Source organism: Tachysurus vachellii, chromosome 3, assembly GCF_030014155.1.
Source record: "Tachysurus vachellii isolate PV-2020 chromosome 3, HZAU_Pvac_v1, whole genome shotgun sequence".
Lineage (NCBI taxonomy): Eukaryota > Metazoa > Chordata > Actinopteri > Siluriformes > Bagridae > Tachysurus > Tachysurus vachellii.
In genome coordinates, this window is record NC_083462.1 from 19,278,591 (window position 1) to 19,302,253 (window position 23,663).

The window sequence follows — 23,663 nt, forward strand, 5'->3', positions numbered from 1 at the left end:
ACAAGTTAAAAAAAAAAACCAAAATGTCCAGGAAGTAGAATTTTCCTGTAAATACCTTTGTACTTAGTTAAATAACTTAAACAAAGAAACAAGAACGGATAATATTTATCCGTATTAAGATGAGTGTAAATAAAGTCACATTAAATAACATTATGACAAGGACTAAAATTAAGGTTTTAAAAAAATGGCTAAAGACAAAGTGGACCTCATGTGGAACAGGAAATTAGGACCAACTTAAATTTAGGATCAAAGAAAAGGTCTGATGGGCTTTTGTCTAAGAACAAGAACAGAGGACAGAGAGAGAAAAAGGTGGAGAAGAATTATAATAAATGTACCGTGTAGCAAGAACAAAAATGGATGACAAATGGGAAAAGAAGAATAAAACCTGTGCCGTTATTGTTATTGGAAAATATTCAAATATTCAGGCTGCATCAAGTCACATGAATTATTTTCTGTTTCCAGGATGAAGTCATTCATCTGAAATGTGACGCAAGTCACTTCTGTAGACAAAGTGCTCTTTTGTGGTTTCGGTGAAATCACATCCCATTACACAGACACACAGACACACACAGACACACACAGACACACACAGACAGACACAGACAGACACACACAGACACACACACACAGACACACACACACAGACACACACACACAGACACACACACACAGACACACACACACAGACACACACACACAGACACAGACACACACACACACACAGACACAGACACACACACACAGACACACACACACACAGACACACACACACACACAGACACACACACACAGACACACACACACACAGACACACACACACACAGACACACACACACAGACACACACACACAGACACACACACACAGACACACACACACAGACACACACACACAGACACACACACACAGACACCCACACACAGACCCACACACAGACCCACACACAGACCCACACACAGACCCACACACAGACCCACACACAGACCCACACACAGACCCACACACAGACCCACACACAGACCCACACACAGACCCACACACAGACCCACACACAGACCCACACTCTTGCGCTCACCTCCTTCAGTGGTCTGAACATCTCTTTTTTGCAGGCTGCATAAGTTCTCCATTCAAAGTGATGAATGCACTGTGACACAGTGACGAACTCCGGCGTCCCCTTTAGGATGGAAAGCAAATGCTGGTATTTGTATTGACATTACACAATTATATCGCAACAGGGAAGTTGTATCTTGTTTGAAACGTTAGGATTCATTTGTTGGAAAAATGTATTTTTTTTTAAATGCTAAAAAAAAAATTTTAAACGTTGGCAGTTCCCTTTTCGGAAGAGTTACTGATTCTCAGCTGATCTATGACAGCAGGCTGAAATTCACAGGCGCTAGAGTGTCCGCAGGACTGGGCCCAAATTTGGTCAAAATGTTTCTTGGACCCTCAGAATACGGTGTGCCAAACATCGAAGAAGAAGAGGAAGAGTATGATGGAGAAGAAAAAGAAGAAGGAGAAGAAGAGTATGATGGAGAAGAAGAAGAAGAAGAGTATGATGAAGAAGAAGAAGAAGAAGAAGAGGAAGAGAATGATAGAGAAGAAGAAGGAGGAGGAGGAGGAGTGATCACAGGGTGCCTACAGACCATCAGTCCTTGGGCCCCGAACAATAAATAAATAACTGAACAGTTTTATACTAAGACGTGTGACTGTTTTCTTCAAACTGGTGAATCCATCATGGCGATCTCTGTGTCTGAACTGTGTACTGCACAATAATACTCTTTCTTCGGTACAGAAGTGCATTTTGGTATTCTGTATACTCTATACATTCGATACATTCCACTAAAAAACTGGAACGGGAAAAAAATGATTGCATATTTCTCACTTATTTTAAAAGTGAGTTTCCTCAACCCTGAGTTGCTGTGCAATCGAAATGGCTTCCAGTTAACGAGGCGGCTCGTCTTTACTTTTAATTGGGTTACATGTACAGATACCTACGATGGATAATGAAGGACAAAACAGTCATACAGGTAGATTTTATGTTTTATATCTATTATGCTTTAATTATTATTATTATTATTATTATTATTATTATTATTATTATTATTCTTACAGTTAAGCTATTTTCGAAAACAATATCTGTTACGCTGTTCTGAAATCCCTGGAAATAAGTGCATCCCGTGAACAATCAGAGAAATGCATCCCAATTCAAAGCTAACATCAGAATCTGAATTTTTTTTTGTTTTAATTGCTGACCGAAATCAACCGTGACTCAAAAAATAAACCCCGGTCTATATCCTTCCCTGGCTGTGTGCAACGTCTCACCGCATTTCCGTTTACTTCTTCACACCCACTTGTACCTAAATGAGTAATCAGAAAGACGGTTATCTTTGTAATAAATCTGAACTGCGGTGCAGCTGAGAGGCTTGTGACCCACAGCAGGTACGATATGCAGGAAATAATTCATCTGCTTGCTCAGAGGTTTCGCTTTAAATCGAACTATTCTTCCATGGGTAGCGAAATGCGTTAGTCAGTTTTACCAGGTGGTAAAAATTAAACACACAAAAACACATAAGCCTCCCGTTCTGTCTGTATGAGCAGCTTTTGTGTTATTGAACCTTACCATTGTTTTCCCACACTGGAAACTGATGCTGCTTTGCACTTTGCTGCTCTCGCCTCGGCATGTCTGAGTGCTGTTAAAGGTGAGCACGGAGCTGGAGGACGTCAGCAAGGAGATATCGCCTGACCAAAAGAAAAAGGAAAACGTCCTTAAGTCTGTGATACGCAACCAAGAATTCAAACCATCAGTTATACAACAACAAATGGAAAAAAAAAAAAATATATATATATATATATATATATATATATATTTATATCTATGTAAATAAACATATGTATGTTTATTTATACTGATATATGTACTAATAAACACTTTTCACAAACCTATTTATACTCAGCTTTATTGTTTTGTTTTCCCCCCTATCTCTTTTCTGTCCTCTGTATAACAATGAGGACATCAGGACAGCGTGACCCTACAGAAATGAGACTCTACTCCAGCTTCATGGAGGAGGCTGAGCAAGCACGAGACAATTTTAGCCAGATAAAAGCTGACTCGCTGTGAAGATGGCAAATGAGGGCAGATGAGGGCAGATGAGGGCAGATGAGGGCAGATGAGGGCAGATGAGGGCAGAACCCCCCCATGAAAGAAAGAAAGAAAGAAAGAAAGAAAGAAAGAAAGACAGAAAGAAAGAAATAAAGAACGAAAGAAAGAAAGAACGAAAGAAAGAAAGAACGAAAGAAAGAAAGAACGAAAGAAAGAAACTTCTCCACTGTACTACAGTAAAACTGAGACTGTATCTGTGATTTACAGCTTGACTGAGAACCAGAGCTCTGACCTGAACATCATCAATAAACACCATTCAAAAACAAACATCTGGCAGGAGCGATGATGATCTAGACCTTTAGAGGTCTATAACATTCCTGCTCAGGCTCAGAGAGCTCGGGGGTGATGGCGTTAAGTCTGAGAGGGGAACATGGCATGAGAACATGACTCTCTTTAACGCAAACTGGCTTGATCCTGATAAAAGGCTCCACTACAGCCAACAGCAGCAAACTTTCACACAGGAACAACTTCATCAGGTCCAATACACAGCTCCAGAGCCGAGTCTGAGGAACAGGAAGTGCTCCTGATAAACACACTGCTTCAACGTGACCGTGACCTACTTACTGTTAAACTAACAACAGCAGTGATCACACACACACAATAGAGATCAGCTGACTCTGAATGAGGAAAATTAAAATATGCCTCAGTTTCAAAGCTCTAAAGGACACATTGTGTTACGATCCGACTTCACATTAAGGCTAAAGACAGTGAAAAAGCCAAACAGCACACTAACAGATAATAACAGATAACAGATAAAGTTACATCAGATAATGACTTCATCTTTTAGGCCTGATCTTTTCTTCCTAGATGAGTTTATTCACAGTTGCTTTTTGATCAGCGAGAGCGTTTTACAGAGACGATATAACATACATACTGTGATAAATGATGTCACTATACACTAGACTTTGACATATTTGAATTATTATTTATAACAAATTGACCAGAAGCTCATGCGTGTATAAAGTTCTAAATTTCATGTGAAACAAAACAATTCACTTGCATGTTTGATTCACTTCCTGCAGACGAGTCAATTTAAGTGTCATGTCTCTTTCACACTTTAACCCTTCACTTCTTTCTTTCACCATCTTTTACACTTCAAGTTCCTTCTTCTTTTAACCTTCATGTACTTTTGATTTTACTTTCATGTACGTGTTGAGCCATGTTTGATTCACTTTCTGCTGCTGAATTGATTCAGAGTCGACTAATGTTCACACTGCAGTAGACATCGTTACCTAATTTAATTTGAAACAAATACCAATTTGTCTTCATCTATTTTTTATGTTGTAGCTGTCTTTATACACAATGGCCTGATTTAGTAGGTCGCATCTATGTAAATAACGCACAGCCTGTTTGATGCATTTCATGCAACCGAATCGATTTAGATTTAACTTGTTTTCTCACTGTATTAATGCTCACTAACAAATTTATTTTATTAATACATTTTCTCTTTTTTCTCGTTTTATTTTAGCTGCTTCAAGCACAGTGTCTTGATTTAGCAGATCACATCTATGTATATAAAAACACATGGCACATTTGATTAAATTTCTGCACCTGATTCAGAGTCGACTCCCTTGCTCACTGCAAGAGAGCTCTTCACAAAATCTTGAGTTTATTTTGCCATGTTAGTCACTTTTATTTTATTTGTCTTTAAACACAGTGAGATCCCATCTACATAAAAAAACACAAAATATTTGCCATGTTTGATAAATTCCTGAAGATGAGTCGATTCAGAGTCGACTCACTTTCCCACTGAAACAGAGTTTACTGAGAACACAAACAAACCATTCCACTTTGTGGTGTGGTCTGATTTTGTTGTATTTTTCCTCCAAAGCTTCATCGAATTCACCTTTCTTCATGTATCTTTCTTGAGAAACTTCCAACTTACCCACTGACTGGCTCTTGCTGCTGGTTAGATTCTGGGCACAAACAGCAGCGTTCGGGCCGCAGGCCGTCTCCGGAGAAGAAGAACAAAGCTTCAGGGTGTATTTTACATTGCTGTCCTGGTCCACAGTCTCCCAGTTATAGCTACGCAAATAACAATAATAAAAAAAAAAAGGTATACATGTTTTAATTTTACATAAATAACATAAAACAATATTGGTAGCATTTACAACATATAGGCTACTAATGGTGCAAAAGTTTTCATCCCCCTTCATTCTGATTGGAGGACTTGATTGATGCGTTTTAAAAGGTATCTTGAAGAAAGAAAAGGGAGAAAAAAGGAAGAGGAGGACATTGTTTTACTGTAGTATATACAGTAAGTTAAGATGAAAACAAGGGGGCCTGTCACACATACATATATATATACATATACGTATACGTATACGTATATATATATATATATATATATATATATATATATATATATATATATATATATATATATAAAATATATATACACATATATATATAAAATATATATATACATATATATAAAATATATATATACATATATATAAAATATATATATACATATATATATAAAATTATATATATATATATATATATATATATATATATATATATATATATATATATATATATTTTTTCCTTTCCAGAGTCAACTCACTTTCTTACTGCAGGAGAGCTCTACGCAAGAGAGTTTATTTTGCCATGTTAGTCACTTTTATTTTATTTGTCTTTAAACACAGTGAGATCCCATCTACATAAAAAAACACACACACCCAAATAAATGCCATGTTTGTTTAATTCCTGCAAATGCGTCGATTCAGAGTGGACTCACTTTCTCACTGCAAGAAATCTTGAATTTATTTTGCATGTTTAACATTTTTATTTCATTTGTCTTTAAACACAGTGAGATCCCATCTACATTAAAAAAAACACCAAAAATAAATGCCATGTTTGTTAAATTCCTGCAAATGAGGTTCCTGCAAACAGTTCAGAGTCGACTCACTTTCCTACTGCAACAGTTTACTTAAATACACACACAGACAATAAATATATATACATATAGTGAGCTCAACTGTAAAAATAAATAAAGAAATAAATAAAGAAAAATTCACCATAAGGCATTTGTTCAGAGCAGATAATAGGATGTGGATTAAAAATAAATTAATTAATGAAAGAGCTGATTTATCACAGCTGACTTGCTTGTACATGTAGTGTGTAAAAGTAAATATGAAATATTGTTAACCATGAACATCTAAAGTGTTAGTTGTGTCTATAAACCACGTGTAGTGGCATTCACCAATTGCTTTAACATTACATCTATATACATATACACACACACACGTGTGTATATACAGTACACACACACACACACACACACACACACACACACACACACACACACACACACACATACATACACACACACACATACACATACACACACATACACACACACACATACACACACATACACACACATACACACACATACACACACATACACACACATACACACACATACACACACATACATACGATATATGAGTGACAGGAAGAAAAACATTTTAACCTCAACAGTGTACAGCTTTCAGTTCTAACACATGCTAGCATGCTAATCTGCTAACAGCTTTTCAGTTACCTGCACAGATCCTGGTACCAGGAGCTGGAGCTCTGTGTCCCAAACAAACCCCACTGCAGTGTGGAGAGAAGCAGCAGCAGGAGGCTCTGGTGACCTCCAGCACTCATACTGAATCCTGTACTGTTCCCGAGAATAAAACACTTTAATACGCGCTCTCCGACATGATACAGCACTGTGTATGTGTGTGTCTGTGACTAGCAGGAGCAGGAACTGCCTATGCTAACAGTGAGAGTCACATGACGAGCAGACACGTGACTCATGTTTCCCCATTTGATTTTTCCTAATCTTTTTTCTGTATCCTTTCTTTCTTATGGTCACGGACTACTTAAAATCATCCTATCAAAAAAATAATGAAAACATTCTAAATTTACTAGTATCGTTCGTTTTAAAATTCGATTTCCGAAGAATTATAGAATTATAGAATATGTTACGTCATGTCAGGATGGCCGAGCGGTCTAAGGCGCTGCGTTCAGGTCGCAGTCTCCCCTGGAGGCGTGGGTTCGAATCCCACTTCTGACAATAACTTTATGCCAGTTCACCCTTACACTTCCATCCCCTCTTTCTATAGGTTATTCTCACTTTTCCCCTTCTTTAAACCTTTATACTATTTTAATGCGATTTAATGCAATTATTTCTATCAATCTACTTTCTGCATTTTCCCTTTTATTTCTAGTCAGTCTCATTTCTTTCTGGTTTCATCTTTCCTTTTATTCCGTTTCTGAAGTTTTGTTGACTGGATTTTTTAATCGTGTGAATTAATTTAATCAACAATCGAACCATCAAACCAATTGATAAGACAGTTCTCTGGCATTTTCCCCTCGTGCTTTATTCCAAGGACAAATGTCAACATTTTACAATATTAATATAAACTTCATATACAGGCATAATAAAGATTTTTTTTGTTGGCCATTTTAATGAACAATATTGTAATAATCTTCTGAACTCCTGAAGACAACAATTCAAAATAAACAGGAGTTAAGAACAATAACCATAAAAAATAAGAAAAAATTTTAAGAACACAAATCTATAATCAATAAGAACAATCACATACTTGTTTTCTATTAAACAGCCAAGAAAATTTAGTCAAATTAAAAATAACAATGTTATTTATAACACAACCAGTATGTTCCCATTCACCAGATATTTTGGATTAGATTCATAATCAAAATAAACAAGCAATAAAATTTCAAAAGATTTTCTCAGCATAAACGTCACACGGAATCCAATTCACTGCAGTCTGCAAACCCCTGTGGAGTAAATGTTTTGGATGTAATTAAAACCATAGGTATATATTGTGCTGGCACATCATATCATAGGTATATAATTAGTATATTGGCCATTTCTTAGCTTTTAAAGGAGGAGTCTCCAGTGTCAATGATCTTTAAGGATCAGAGGTAAAGATGTAGCTTCACATTTTCTAACACAGGAAAGTTTTCAGAAAAGATGGCATGTTTGAGGAGGGGAAAAAATTGGCTGGAGAGGAATGAAAAGCTTACAGCTGCTCAAATCTAAGTGACAACACGAACCTTTGCAGTTTTTTTAAATCAAAAATATATCCTCAGGCTAGTTGACTGAGTCACAGACTAATTATTATTATTATAAGTTTCATTATTGCCTGACTGAGTTAGTACAATTACAAGCCAATGGAAATTTTTGGCATTAGTGGTAAAGGCATTAGTCTTTGTTTGAAGGCCGCATTTGAATTAATCGACCATCAGAACATCAGAGTTTTAATGCATGCCTTCCTTATTTCTTGAGGGATTTAGGGAACATGGAAGTTGCTTTGCCCATGATAGACTACAGATTGTTCAACAGACCTTGCAACTATTACTATATATATATATATATATATATATATATATATATATATATATATATATATATATATATATATATATATATATATATATATATATATATACACATAAATATATATACACAATTGATAAATGCCAAAAACAGCAGTGCCCACCTAGCTTAAGATAACAATGACACCCCAGTTTGAACCATGCACCCTTCAAACACTTGCTTGACGGTACTCTCAGATTTTAACATAATGAACTAGCATGAGGATGTGATTTTTAACAAAAATCTCTAAGACACTAGATATGAACATCTTCTAAATTATGTAAATAAACCAATTGTGCAAACACTTCCATATTATTATTCGCACCCTGTCCATTTTTCAAGTTTAAGTTTTATATTTGCAATGGCAGTATTTTACAGTTGGTGTCTGTAAGGGGACTCAAAGATAAATAAGCATCACCGTTGTGACGTTCACCAGATATGTAAGAGCTGGAGAAAGGCTTCAAACTGTGCGCTTCATCCTAAACTTCCTAATACTACAAAAGTAAGTAAATATGTATTTACAGAAATTAACCCCCAAGCAAATATGGTAACAGTGTGTCAGCACTTGAGATTTGAATAAAGATCAGCCTGTCGAAAATAAGTAAAAATTGAGACAAATGCTCATTGAAAAGCCTTCACACAGTTCAACAGCAAACTTGTGCTTGAATGGTGGTGGTTGTGGTGTGAATGTGTAAATTAAGCCGAAGGTAAAGCATCTTGAATTCTGAGGGAAAAGTAGATGCTTTCCAGAGGTAATGTAATATTATCCAAAGGCTAATCTTATCCAATGCTCAGTATATGCCCAATGTAAATAATCCACACATGTATAATATAATATAATATAATATAATATAATAAGATACTTACAGTGACTTAACCTACACATTTTCTGTGCTGATCCATGTTTGTCAGAGCTTCCGCTGTAGAGGTCTTCAGTCTCTCTTTCTGGACTACAGCCTACAGAAATTTCTTTCAAATAACTAGGTGGCACACTCTCCATCTCTGACTGTGTTTCTTCATGCTGGGCAGATATAGCTTTGTAGACTTTCTCTCCAAATTCGGCCTTGGTTTCCCTTTTATGGCCTAGAGCTTGCTGAAACCGTATTCCAAGCACAGTATCGATGTATTGAGCATGACCAGCATCAACCAACTCTTTGGCAATGTTTCTGTTAGATGAGGTGACATCAACCGCCCACTGTGCCTCAGAAACACAGTCTTTGAAATGTATCTTAAGATTCTTTTGATACATGCACTGTTGGAAAAACATAGCAGCATGGTCAGACCACTGCAGCCCATCAGCTGGCTTAATTCCTCTTAAAAAGCAAGGATACGCAATCTTCGGAAATCCAGCAAGCTCTACAGGAAGCACTTTAAGTTTGTAGACATCTTGGCATGCCAAATGTACACAGTACCCATAATCAACGAGAATAACGGTTATTGCCCTGTCATCACATTGTATTATCTCTGCTCGACACCATTTTTTGTTCTCTTGAGACTTTACCAGACAGCTGGTACCAGAAATCAGATAAGCCTCTGGCAAAGGAGCCAAGTCCTCTGGTAGATCATCAAGGACATTTGATACAGCATTCATTATAAGAAGTAGGTCCTCAAGTACAATGTAAAACTCAACAGGTGTGGTGACTGATGCTGCAAATCCTGAGTATTCATGATCCATTTTAATAGGTGTAAGAAACAGGCGTCGGATCTCATCTTCTTTGTCCATTGGCTTCTCTGGTGGAATGACCGTGGGTGCAGGGCACTCATGTTCTGAAGCTGGCTGATGTACAGCAGACTGACATTTTTTTACACCAATATCTTGTCCATCAACTTCTACTCTCTCTGACAGTTCAACAGAGGTTTTAAGAGTGTTTGAACCAGTCCAACTACAGGAATTGTTTGATGTATTCAAAAGTTCATTTGTTTTAACACTGTTGTGTGTTTCAGTCTTCTGTGGCAAATCACTTTGACATACATCTTGTTTTTCACCAGATTTACATTTGTAGGAGCTAGGTTTTTGACTTGTTCTTAATTTATGCATGTTGCGTTTGGCTCTTGTGGCCTGCACTTTTTCCAAAGTTTTCTTTTGAACCACTATACCCTCTTTGGTTCTAGGTTTAAGTGTATTGGTGCCTTTTTCGATGCTTTCTGGTTCTGCTTCAGTCTTTTCACACATACTTGTAAAAGAAGTGTCATCTTCACGCACTGCTGCATACAGCCTTTGATTGGTTTGGTCTGAATCTGGAACCTTTTCTTCCGTTCCTTCAGCAGGATCAGATTTTCTCAACTCATTCAAAGGATCAAGTCCCTGAATATTCACTTCCCACACACAGCCAAAATTCTGTACAAACTCCACCATCAGAGATTTGCCATGTGTGTCACTGAGTAAAGACTCAAAATCCTCTAAAACGTATGGTTTCGAAAGTTTGCAGGCAGTGCTTAATCTCGCCTGAGACAGAAACTTGCTTGCTAATGGGTGAATTTTCTTCTTGTCAACAATTGCTGTATTTCCATAGTCAACAAACTCAACTTTTATGAAACCATCGGATTCTACACCTTTGACAGCAGCTCGATATAAGGCCAAGTCTTCGTCGTACCTAGCAGCAATCAGATCCCCTATTTTTACATTTGAGGTAAAACTCTGCAAGCTCTCTGTGAAAGGGCTGCTGTTTAGTTCCTCTCTTAGTTTAAGGATAGTTTGTTCATCCTTCCCCATTTGGACAAAGAAGCTTTCAACACTTTCACAGTGAGAAATGAACCCTATGCACCTGAATCCTGGTGCAATTTTGATGGCTGGTAGATCGCTAACCTTCGGCAGCACTTTAGAGGACTGTACTTTATATGTGCTCGAGATAGTGCACATTTCTTTCTGCAGTTCCTTTATGGGCTTCAGACTGTGATTTTCTTGGCCACAGCCTTTTCCTACAGAACTACTATTTAGACTGTGAGATTTTTGTGGAGATTTAATTTTGAATGACTTCCGCTGACGAGACTTCTGTATGACTTTTTTGTGGCCTAGTGTTCCATGTGATTTGACCCCAGATTCCACATGAGGCCTCCCCTTGGTCTTGAATTCGTTGGCCACAAAGGATACATTCTCCGCTTTTTTAACACAATCGCTGCTAGTTTTTCTGATAGATTTATCATTTTTGCCATGAATTGCAAAAAGTTCTCGTACTTTCTCATTAATATGAACGTCACCATCAAACAGGTCACAAATGAAATGTCCACTGCAGTTTGTTGCATCAAACTTTGCTCGAAGTACCTTGTTGAGAATGGCCTTCTCAAGCCATTTATTAACTTCAGGCAAATGTTCCTCCTCAGAAATATTTAAAAGACTACACCTTAAAGCTTGCATAGGTGTTAAAAGCAAATCAGCTGCCTTTATGGGGATGGGTAGTACATCCTTTTTTTCAGAAACCTGCTTGCCTCCATAATCTACAAAGAATACATTAAAGTGTAGACTGGAATGAGCAGGCCAAACATATGATCTGTACCACATGCCATCTTCAAAGTATTTAGCCAAGCAAACACTGCCAGTTTCACCGGCATGCCTCTGACTCATTAACTCTTCACTTTCCTTCACAGACCTGTCCATGAGCTGCTCAATAATTTCAGTATTTCTCTCCAGCTGGAGATAGATTTCCCAAGGACTAATAACATGAGTAGGGCACACCAACTCTTCACTTCCAATCTTAATGTCAAAAGAAGAATAAACAAAAGAGAATGGATAGACAGAATGAAGTAGCTCGGTTGGATGCTGTATTTCCTTGGCAACACCCTTCCCTATGAGATACGTAGACGCTTGTTGAAGAGGTGTGTACAAGTCAACCACATTGCAAAGGCCTTTATTTGCCACAGAGACCTGGGAGTAGATTTTGCATCTTAGATCACAATTTCCAGAAGTAAAATCCTTTAACAAATTGTTTGCTTCGACAGACCACACATCTCCTCCGATTGGGTCAGTCAAGTTGTACAAACTACATCTGAATGCTTGTTTTTCAAGCTCAAGGAACTCTGGATTTAGAGCTCGAAGTTGCTGCAGATTTTCTTGCACAACCATCCCATAGTCAACTAGAATCACCTTAACATTTAGACCTGCTCCTCCAAGAATGGACCCTCTGTACCACTTATTGTCCTGTTGAAACTGGACAGCACAACATTTACTGTAGGGCTGCAACACAGAGGTATTTGTCTGGTAAAACCTTTGTAGTCTTTGCATTAACCTGTCCAAGTTGTTTTTGTATTTCATGTTCTGGCACCAAAATTCTGAAGGGGAAATGACATGTGAACACTGGACACTAATCACAGTTCCTGGTTTAAAGTTATAGCCTTTGAAATGTTCAACAGCACTGCATTTTTGTGTCTTAGTTTGGACTTGATTTTCCATTGCTATTACTTGCCTCATCGCCTTGCTAGGGTGTTCCTGTGGCGTACTTTTACAAGAATTCTCAGCAAACTGCCTTCTTGAAAAGGTCTTGCCTGTTTTGTTATTTTTATCTACAGCTGTACCAGGAGCTTTTATTGCACGATATGTCCAGGTTTCTGCCATTTTTGCACTTGTCAAAAGTGTTGCAATACTTTCACTTTTCTCACACATTTTCTTGTACATCTCCACAACAAATACATCGCCCCTTCTGTAAATTATGTGAACAAGGAGTGCTTCCTCTAAGGTGGTTTTCCTGAAGAAGTCTGTTGCTGCAGACGTCCAGACATCTTCCACTGGAATAACATGAGCTAAGGAACAATTGAGAGCAAACATTGGCTCCACAGTAAATTCAGTGGGTATTTTTTTAATTAACATGCTTGGCACCTTTTCTGTGTTTCCAAAGTCAATGAAAAACACCTCTGCACCATATTCAAGAATATCCAACACACGAGCTCTGTAGTAATGCATGTCTTTTTCATACATGGCACAACAAAGTTGACCAGGCACTGGGTTCTGAAGGATTTCCTCATTCAGTTGTAATCTACTAAACCATTCGGACAGTTTATTCATCATGGCCTCAAATAGATCATTGGACTTTGCTCTTCTTATCCAGAAATCATGAGGATTTCGAACATGTTCAACGTAACCCTCAAAAACAGAGCTATTTTTTATGTCTTTAAAAGCCATAAGATTCTTAGAGATTTCCACCTTTGTTGTCTCATTTGGAATGTAATTCAATGGGTGCACATTAGCAAGAATACTACTGCTTGCCATTTTGGGGAACTCTTTACATTCTACAGTTTTAATAGGTGCACATTTAACAACGTTGCTAAGTGTGACTGAACAGGTATTCTTTTCCTTTTTTAATTCATCGATTGTAATCACAAGCTCCTTACCCCGTAACCCTTTTCTGAGAAGTACTAGTTGCTGGTTTACTGTGGCTTTGTCTTTGTCAGCCAAACAAGAAAGAGAACACCGGAAAGCCATGACGGGTCTCAGGAGAAAATCTGAAGGCAACTGAAAGATGTTTTCAACATTTACAGATTCGCAATACCCATAGTCAACAAATACTACTCTAACCTGGGAGTTAACAGGGAGGCACTGAACTAAACCTCTGTGCCACTTCTCATCTTTGCCTTTGATCGCACAAAGTAAACCCATACTTTCACCTGACCTGTCTCTTAAGTCACCATTTCTCAACTTACAAACAAGTGCCAATTTTTCTGACATCTCTTTAAGTTCCATTGCGGCAGAGGACAACTGGCAGTAAAACAACCAAGGGTTTACAGCAGCAGATATTCTAACGCTTTCCTCCTGTCCAACAACTAACTTAGAGCTACCAAGCGAAAGAATATTTTCGTAGGCGCATAAATTAGAAGATTTAAAGAAAGTCTCTTGTGCAATTTTCTTTTCGATGAGCAAATCAGGGACAGACTCACAGCTTTGTTGAATTGGTATTTCAATCTCCAGATCCACCAGTAGCAGAAACGTGTCTGTATCCACATGTCTGCCTAAGCTCAATCTTAATAAATCTTTGGTTATTTCTGGCACCTCCAGAATAAGAAGCTTGTATGGCAGAAGACCATGGATATATCCTTTGATATGTTTACCTAACATAGAAGAAAAATATTCCTCCGATGGTCGGTCCCAGCATTCGTGAAATGGCAGCACATTAGCAATGTAACCACAGACAATCTTTGGTGGTAGCATGAGTAAGGAATCCGAAATTGCAGACAAATGGCTGGGACCAACGGTAATAATATTTCCATGATCCAGTAGGAAGACATTAAACAATTCTCCTGATTTGTTCTGAAGTCTTCCTCTGTACCAGCGAATAGAAGGTGGAAGACTACAATCTTCCACCAAGCACACGTCTCCAACTTCTAGAGATACAGTTGTTTTGGGGACATTCTGAATTTCTGCTTGGAGTATGTTGTAGTCCAGTTCACAGATGGTAGCATCTTCACCTTGAAAGTAGACCAATGTACTGTCAGAATTGCAGTCTGTGTGTGTTAATTTTAGGTCCATTGGTGAAAGGACACATTGCGTGGGACGCTTTGAATCCTCCCTTAATCTAAAAAAAAAAAAAAAAAAAAAGTAATTAAGTTCTTAAATAAACAGCAAGCCATATGTATTTTCATAATGCTCAATGTAGAAAGTGTGGCTTTTAGAACAAAAAAAGTTAACACTATTGTGTTAAGAGCTATGGAACATTATACACCCCTGTATTTTAGAAGGTTAATAATATGCTATTCACAGGACACAGTATTACTTATTAAGTGTAGTGTTGATCATTAGACAGACCAAATTATACTCACAAAACATGATCTTCAAAAGTGTCCATATTTATTTCGTAGCAAACAATTACTCGCAATGCTGCCGATAGTAACGCAGTTGGATTTAGCCCTCACTTCATCTTTTCCTGAAGAGCATAATGCAGTAGCACTTTAGTACACGAGTCTGTCCAGCTTTCTCACCTCATCTGTATATTATGTTCGAACAGACCAGCTTCTTTTGTTTTAGGCATTAACAACAAAACCTGTACAATATCCCTTATGTATGAGATTTTTGAAAATTTATTTCTTTTATCGAATGAGAAAATGAGAAATGAAAAAAGTCACATTTCTAAATATTTAAAAAAAGAACAAAGACAACGTTTAATTCAAAATGCCCCTATAATAGAACTTTAGATGTCGAAAGAACATTAATAGCAGGGGTGGGGTGATACGACATGCAATGCACAACAAGCATCATAATGTGTGTGTGTATGTTTTAAAAACTATTTACAAATTAATTTATTAATAAAAGAATATATATTAGAGATATATAGAATTTAAACTAAATATTTAAAAATTTATTTAAAAAGTAACTTTAAATTTATGCATTGTGATGGCGGCACGCACAGCTGCGCTAGTTTGTGGGGAAAAATGACCTTCACTCTTAGACTAAATAAGGGGGAAAAAAAAAACAGCAGTGTAGCACCTCGGCTAGTAACACTGAACGTAATTCCTCAACCTTCAGCACCACGGTCGATAGCAAGGCGGGTGGAAAAACTCAAGCCAAAAAACCCCGGGCCAATCAAGAGCACTGCAGAAAGCCAGGCTCAGCGGCTAGAGGGAGGTAAGGGGAGAACATCAGATAGAAATAATGGACTGTCTCCCTTTGTTACTATCTCCACAGACACCTCCAGCTGACAGAAACCCGAATTAGCTGCTGAGCCTATGCCATGCTCCTGGAGAGGACTGAGTCATATCGCTGCTGCCTTCCACACTCACACTGCCTAGGCTGGGAGCCCAGACCATGGGACTGAGCCCCCATCACCCACTCTAAAAGAGAAGTTTTCTCTCTTTTGCACACCAATTTCACCTACACCAAAGAAAAATAAACTGTACAATTTGTTTTGCCTTACTCCCATCTCTATGCCTGTTCTTCAATATCCTAATACCCAGATTGCCCTACACTAGTGGAGAATGCGGACAGATCTTGCAGCACCTCCTTTAGACCAGCCTCCATCAGCACGAGGTGACCCAGAAGCACCATGGAGGAATTACTGGAACTCTGACGGGGACCCCTGCCACGTCAATCCCTCACCTCGATCCCGGCCGTGACGTTCAACGCCGGCTCACTAAGCTCAACGCCATGTTATAGGACACATCTGAGCGTACCGCAGACCAGTGGGACTGGATCGACCTTTTCGTTCCACTACTCAGCGGAGACGCTCAACTGGCATATTATGCGATTGACTCTGAGGCCACCCAAGACTACGAGACAATAAAAAACAAGAGATCCTCATCCGCTGTGGTCGGCCTCTCGTGAATGGCGGTAATTTGACTAGCAACCCTGATCGCAGGTAGACAAACTGCTGCGCATCATCAGGCGATGGCTACAGTACGATCAGCTTACCATCAAGTAGGTCGAGGAGAGGGTGGCCATGGACCGGTTCCTGCAGGTGCTGCCAGCAGAAGAGCAAAAGGCGGTAGGACAAAAAGGTACGGAGAACTCCAAAGATTTCTTGAACTTCCTGTAATGTGCCATGGTCACCCTGGAGATACACTGGGAGGCATGAGCCCAAGCTGGTAGGGGAGATGAGAAAACTCGAGAACCGCCCCACCCTTGAAACGATCAATGAGACTACGCACACTGAGCCGGAAATCCCCCACCTCACCATAGAGGTATAGGGCATGTCCGGACTCCTGTATTCTGGAACCACGATCACACTCGGCCAGCCATACCCCCCTCATCAGTAAAGTCAGAAGGGACTCTTGCAGTATTGTGTATCCATGGCGATGCCCACTCAATCCAAACTGCACAGGTGATGATCCAATGTCAGGCAGGGAAGTGGCCACTCTTCATTGACCTCATTCCAGACCTCCCCATTGCGAGACCGGTTCACGGGGCCGGGCATGAACACGGAGATCCTAGGCTTATTACTATACTAGCCGCATTCCAGTGAAACTCCCCACCAGAAGTCAGCGCCGGCCCCTCGTTCCCCTTCCTATCATCAGAGTCCCATTCCAGGGGATTGGCATGGATCTCATCGTGCCACTACCAAAGTCAGCCCAGGGTCGCAAGTACATCATGGTGATCATTGACTACGGCACCCTATACCCCAAGCCATCTTGCAAATCATTGCGGGGAGCCCCACATGCTCTTCAGCAGAGTTGAAATCCCAAAGGACGTCCTCAGCAATTAAGGTACGCCACTCATTTCAATCTAATGGTGGATCTGTGTCGGCTTTTACCCATCAAGCACCTGAGGATGTCCGTTTATCACCCCCATACCGATTACCTTGTGGAGAGCTTCAACCAGACCCTGAAGCGAATGCTGCAGAAGGTAGCTACAAGGAAGGACAAAACTGGGACCTCCTTCTTCCTTATTTCTTCTGCGCCGTCTGGGAAAAAATCTGCAGGCGTCCACCAGCTTCACCCCTTTTAAACTCCTGTTTGGACGGTGCCTTCGAGGACTGTTGGACGTGGCCTGGGAAGCAAGGGAGGACCAGCACTTCCCCTTACGCTTCATCATTGATTTCGTCCAGGACATGCAGGCATGAATCGACAGCATCAGGAGCACCTGGAAGAAGCACAGCATGCACAGCAGACGTACAATTGCCACCCAGAGAACTCCACCCTGCGAGTCAGGTAATGCTGCTTGTCCCTAATGCAACCTGCAAGGTGCTGGCAAAGTAAATTTTCAGTTGCAAAACCAGCTAAGCACGCAGACACTCAGCTATATAATATCAACATTTTGGAAAAATGGATTTCTCCTCCAGCTGTTATGTCTGCGTTTGCTTCTCTCTGCACAGATCCACAAGCGTGTGCCCTGGTAATAAGAGGAGACAATTTCACACCAGCTCAACAGAACGACCTCACTACGGGCCATCGAGGTACTACCTGGCAGGGCGGCGCGTCACCCACGTTACGGACAACGCACCCCTGCTATGTATGGGCAAGGTGAAGGGCACCAACACCAGAATAATTCGATGCTTCCTCTCACTGCAGGTTTCTCATACCTCTCTAGATGCTATGCCCTTTGGCGCACTTTTCACCCTTAAAAAATGGCAGAGTAAAGGAAAACAAAGTGGCGAAGCAGCACCTTGGCCAGCGGCTCTGAGCACAATTTCTCAACCCTCAGCACTACGGTCAGCTCCTGCTGAATTGGCTGGGAATCCAGACGCCTTTACCCACTCTAAAAGTTTGCTCTCTTTTGCTCACCACATTCTCACTTCTTTGCTACACCAATTTCACCTGCACCCAAAAAAAAATAAACTGTACGATTTGTTTTGCCTTACTCCCGTCTCTGTGCCTGTCTTCCATGTCCCAATAGCCAGAGTGCCCTACAGTATTTACTTATTTTTTATTATTTTTCTATACTTCTGTAAATCTGCTTTGAGTTAATGTGAATATTTAACACTGGAAAATGGGGAAAATACAAAAAAAGAATTTACATTTGTAAAATTTAGCTACATCAAGTCTGTTTGTAAGTATAAATAACAGGAAAATGAATTCAATAATACAGCATATCTGTAAACAGAATTTTTTTTTGTTTTTGACTCAAGTGTTCGCTAGGATTTTAAACATGCAGAAACTCTCTTTCTTTTTATACTTGAACTTATTTATCAACTTATTTATTGCAGTTATAATCACTTTAAACAATTAAATTTACAAATGTCATTTTTAAAAGGTACTATAATTTTATTGAAAGAAACCAAATTAAAAAAAAAATCTTAAAGACTGAACAAAGGATCTTAAACAAAAAAATCTCTCACCTGTCTATATGTTTCCTGTCCATCACATCAGATCAATCTTCATGCACAAAACCACATGCCTGCAAAATATGAACCACTAATGTCAGTGAGTTGTGCGTCTCTTTTCCTCTTTCACTTCAGGGCCCGTATACATAACGATTTTAATGATGATCTGAGAGAGCTCCTAATTTATCTGGAACATTTCTTACTATGAATCTTAAGAATGATTCAGGACCAATCACAGGGCGACTCTGAACAAGGACAATACAACAACTTTTATCTTAAAGGAGGCGGGGCTTAACCTGTTACTAGGTGACACATTATACTGAAGACTGTGATTGGTTGTCCAATTATAAGCATTGTCTTTGTCTCTGTGTTAAAGGTGGGGTGTACGTTGTTTGAGAAATGCTTCAGAAAGCTGAGTCGGGCCAACAAACAAAACAAACGTGTAGAAAATGAGCAGAAAGGGGCAAGTCTTGTCAATATGCGGTGGAGAGAGTGTTCAGTGCGCATGTGTGACATTAGCCAAAAGCGATTGAAACATTGAAACATGGCGGATAAAAACATGGCGGCAAAAAAAGGCTTACGATAAGGCAAGAAGCAGGTTGCTTTTTTCCTTTTCGATAGGTGAGTAACTTTGGTTTTGCTTTGTTTCACAAAACTAATATTTGCCGTCCTTTGCATGCTTATGCGTCATTTTTGCTTGTTTGTTTATCTGCAATCGTATTGTTCTTCCCTTCAGCTATGATAAAGACACATTTCATTCCATTAGTTGCCTGGGTTACGTACATATGTGAGGGCGATGCTATCAATACAGGGGTGGGACCCATTTGGGGGCGTGTTTGTTTTGGTGATTTCAAATGTCAACATTGGCTTTCAAACATCGTACACCCCACCTTTAAGCTATTTGAGGTTATATCGTGTAGGGATTACATTCGTAACCGAACATATTAGAGATGTGCTAAAATCTGTATGTTATAAATGTAATAATTGAAGAAATGTCAGAGACAAATTATATAATTTCTTCTCCCTCTTCACATTTCAGCCATTTTCTCATCTGCTAAAGAAACTCTTAAGTAAATGGATCTTCACTAGTATTAACTTCTCTTTAATTTTAATAGGAATAGCCCACCTTTCTAAGAATTTTGTAATTAGGAGCAACTATTTACACCAAAAATGTTCATGTATACGAGCCCTGGAATACAGACTGCGGATAAACAATTAAAATATATTATTTAAGCCATCATTTAATTAACTTTACTGAACATTTAGCTTTTCACACAGAATAGCAGAATACTAAAAATAATAAATACAACAAAGACAACAAAGAAATCTTTAGCTATTCCAGTGTTATGGATGTGACAAATTTTATAACTTCTTTTGCAGAAGCACAAATAAACGTCAACACAGATACCTGATGACATCAAAAATAAATAAATAGCTTGTCTAGCTTTGCCTGAAGTTTTAACTATATTGAGAAAAATATACATAACGTTAAGAGAATGTAACATTTAACATGGTTATCAAAAATGTCGACTGAAAATGAAATCTAATGGAATTCATTTAATTTCAGTGTCTTAAAGAAAGAAGAGGAAATTAGCAAGAGATGCTAACTTTGGGGGAAAAAAACGGTCATGTCTCGCGCACAAACACTGACTCGATTGGCTTGCTAGCCAAACTAGCCAATTTATGTGGGATTGGAGCTTTTAGCTACTTTTCTTTGATTGTAACACGGACACATCGATAAAAAAACATTCCGGTGTTAATTTAAAGTATTAAATACAGTAAATTATTTATTTTACCTCAGAACAGCCACACGTCGACAGTCACGTGCTTGATTTTACCTCAGTGCAGTGGATTTACCGAAAAACCGCTGACGCAATAAATGTTACGTTCAAGTTCCCGAAACATTACTGTTAAAAGTGATAAATCAACCATTTTGTAGTTAAACATCACTATTAATTAAAAAAATATCTAAAGATCAAGCTTTAAGGTTTCTATGCCCGCGTAGATTGTTTATATGAAAATTCCTATATTGCAAGAATAAACCAAAAATACTCATTTCTGCTGTTTTTGAAATAAAAATATCTAAATATCTAAAATATTTATATTAATAAATTAATATAATATTTTATTAAATTTAATTTGCACTAATGTGGATTGAAATCACAAAAATTATATTAGTTTTATTATATTAGTTTTATATTATATTATATCATGTCTATTTATATTATATTATAATCACAGTTCGCATCTTGAGTCAGCGCTGATCCACAAGTTAGGCCCTACTAAAGTTACTCACTTTCGGTCACTTTAGAGTCCCTCCGACTCTAAATAAACTAATATCCCGGAGTATATGTAACTCCTGTACACTGAACTGAGACATGTTGTGCTGAGAGAACTGTGAGCTCGAGCTGTTGATTCTGCGTATGCTTGAATCACTGAACTGATACAGCCATAGATATATACACTAGATGTCGCCTTGTATAGGGCAGTACATTGGAGCGAATGCGTCAACTGAGCCGTCATCTTGGTACGGGGGACCCCCTCCTCTTAATGCATTAGCGTCAAAGTAGGCAAAGAAATAAAATCGCCATAAATCGTCATGAATGCGATGTCTAGTTTTTTTGGTTCGATCCAAAGGTCAGACATGTATTTATCATTAAGTCCAGAGAAAATTTAAGGTTTTGATTTAAGGTTTTGAGAGAGTCTACTTTTTCACAATATAATGCATAGTGCTAGTAGGTGTAAGTTTATTAGTTATATTCTTCCACTTGAGTAAACTTCAAATGAACAATCACTACTTACCTTATAGCCTACTGCATGTAACACTGCTACAATGGTGTGACTATACATGTTCATTTAAACATTTAAATTGTATTGGTTTATTAAATATGATACACAAAGCAATTTGCAGGTGGAAGCAAATCACAAATTTGAGAGGAACATAATGTGAAAGTTAGATAGTTAAGGTGCCAAAGACTGTTCTATCTTTATTCTTTTCCCGCAATACTTTTGCCACATTAAATAAGTATGTACTAAAGTCACATGAACCAAAAAAAACCCCACAAAGTTTGACTTTGAGGCTGAACTGCCAACCTAACTGGTGACATCTTTCCAGGACTGTCAGCTGAATTAACCATTTAAAAAAAAAGTGTTTAGTGCTGCAACTGCAACTTGTCTCTGTTTATCACTTGGGAATCTACAAACAGATTCAGATTCAGATTATTTTATTTAATACCATGTCAGCAATCAAAAGCTATTTTCATGGAAAATTCAATTACAAAAACACAAATATCATATAAATGCAATAAAAACAAAAATATAAACAGCAAGTCATATTGTACAATTTTTTATTTTAATTAACATATGATAAAAAAATCCAAAACCTTTTCAGGCATAATGTCATTAAATATGTCTTTAAGTGAAATAACTTGATTAAAGAGCATTCTGCTTGTGTTAAGTCCAGGACAATCTAATAAAATATGTTTGACAGATAAGGGAATCTTACAGAACATACATAAAGTTGGGTCTTCACCTTTAAGCAAAAAAGCATGGGTCAATTTTTAATGTCCTTATTAAGAGCTTCAGAATCTACAAACACTGTCGGTTTTCCTAACTGCATACCTGCAAACTCACAAGAGGTGAAAAAGGTGACAAGGTTCGAAATATACACCCCCAACATTTTAAGAATTGAGAACTTAAAATGAAGCACTCTGACAATAACATAAAGGGAAAAGACAACATTTGCTTCAAGTGAAAAAAGCACTTTTACCAAAATTTCTTGGAAATATTTTTTCTCTGTACAATTTGAGTGCCTTGGAACCAGGGGCGGTTCTAGACCTTTTTTAGGGTGGCTCCAGCCCCCTGTCTGTCATCTCAGCCACCCTAAAACTATAAGTATAATTTTTACTTTCATTCATTCATCTTCATTCATCTTCTACCGCTTATCCGAACTACCTCGGGTCACGGGGAGCCTGTGCCTATCTCAGGCGTCATCGATTTTTACTTTCAGAAATAAAAATTACGTTAAAATGCAGGACATGTCGTGGATGGGAAAGAAAATTATTTATCAGTTTGATCCAAGAGCGATTTTTTTACTTTGCTTTTACGCGCGTGCGTTGTAGTCTTTCAAAAGTGCGTTATTTGAACGGAGAAGCACAGGTACGCGCAGCGTGCACGCGCAGTCAGAGCTGGATGCGTTTATCTATAATGTTAATCGCCACAAAGACGGCAACCAAAAGCAGTGAAATTTCACTATTCTTATTACCAGAGTTGTCATATAATATATAATATAAAACTCTTCTTGTTTTAAATTCTCACTGAGGGCTAAAACCCCTAAAGATGAAATCCTAAAACCGCCCCTGCTTGGAACTTTAATAAATTGATGAACACAAATATATAAGACGCGAGGATGATTGAGACGTGAGGTGTCA

At 38.4% G+C, this 23,663-nt stretch overlaps 2 protein-coding genes and 1 non-coding gene across 3 annotated transcripts in view; 1 reads left to right on the forward strand and 2 right to left on the reverse strand.

Moving 5' to 3' along the window:
• igf2r (insulin-like growth factor 2 receptor) overlaps window positions 1-6,922 on the reverse strand; it is a 41,868-nt gene extending 34,946 nt beyond the window's left edge. The window contains exons 1-4 of the mRNA XM_060866181.1: window positions 6,710-6,922; window positions 5,045-5,184; window positions 2,620-2,738; window positions 1,075-1,173 (exon numbers count right to left, since the gene is read on the reverse strand). Of these exons, the coding sequence (XP_060722164.1) occupies window positions 1,075-1,173; window positions 2,620-2,738; window positions 5,045-5,184; window positions 6,710-6,816 (465 nt within the window). The 5' untranslated portion in view covers window positions 6,817-6,922. The remainder of the gene's footprint in view (window positions 1-1,074; window positions 1,174-2,619; window positions 2,739-5,044; window positions 5,185-6,709) is intronic.
• A 223-nt stretch (window positions 6,923-7,145) lies between these two features.
• Window positions 7,146-7,228, forward strand: trnal-cag (transfer RNA leucine (anticodon CAG)). The gene has a single exon. It is a non-coding gene; the product is annotated as a tRNA-Leu (tRNA).
• Window positions 7,229-7,885: 657 nt separating this feature from the next.
• tdrd15 (tudor domain containing 15) lies at window positions 7,886-18,002 on the reverse strand. Its single transcript, XM_060865094.1, has 6 exons — window positions 17,772-18,002; window positions 17,123-17,287; window positions 16,887-17,036; window positions 16,429-16,541; window positions 9,425-15,057; window positions 7,886-7,956 (listed from the first exon to the last, which is right to left on the reverse strand). The coding sequence occupies exons 1-6, from the start codon at window positions 18,000-18,002 to the stop codon at window positions 7,937-7,939; spliced, it is 6,312 nt and encodes a 2,103-aa protein (XP_060721077.1). The 3' UTR covers window positions 7,886-7,936.
• Window positions 18,003-23,663: the final 5,661 nt, after the last annotated feature.

Coding starts and splice junctions, on each gene's coding strand:
- tdrd15 (XM_060865094.1), bottom strand. CDS start 18,002: ATGAAGCGTAAGGGGAAGTGCTGGTCCTCCCTTGCTTCCCAGGCCACG. Junction 16,542..16,886: donor TCTCCTCGACCTACTTGATG/GTAAGCTGATCG, acceptor GGTCCCCGTCAG/AGTTCCAGTAATTCCTCCAT. Junction 15,058..16,428: donor ACTAGTGTAGGGCAATCTGG/GTATTAGGATAT, acceptor TTTTTTTTTTAG/ATTAAGGGAGGATTCAAAGC.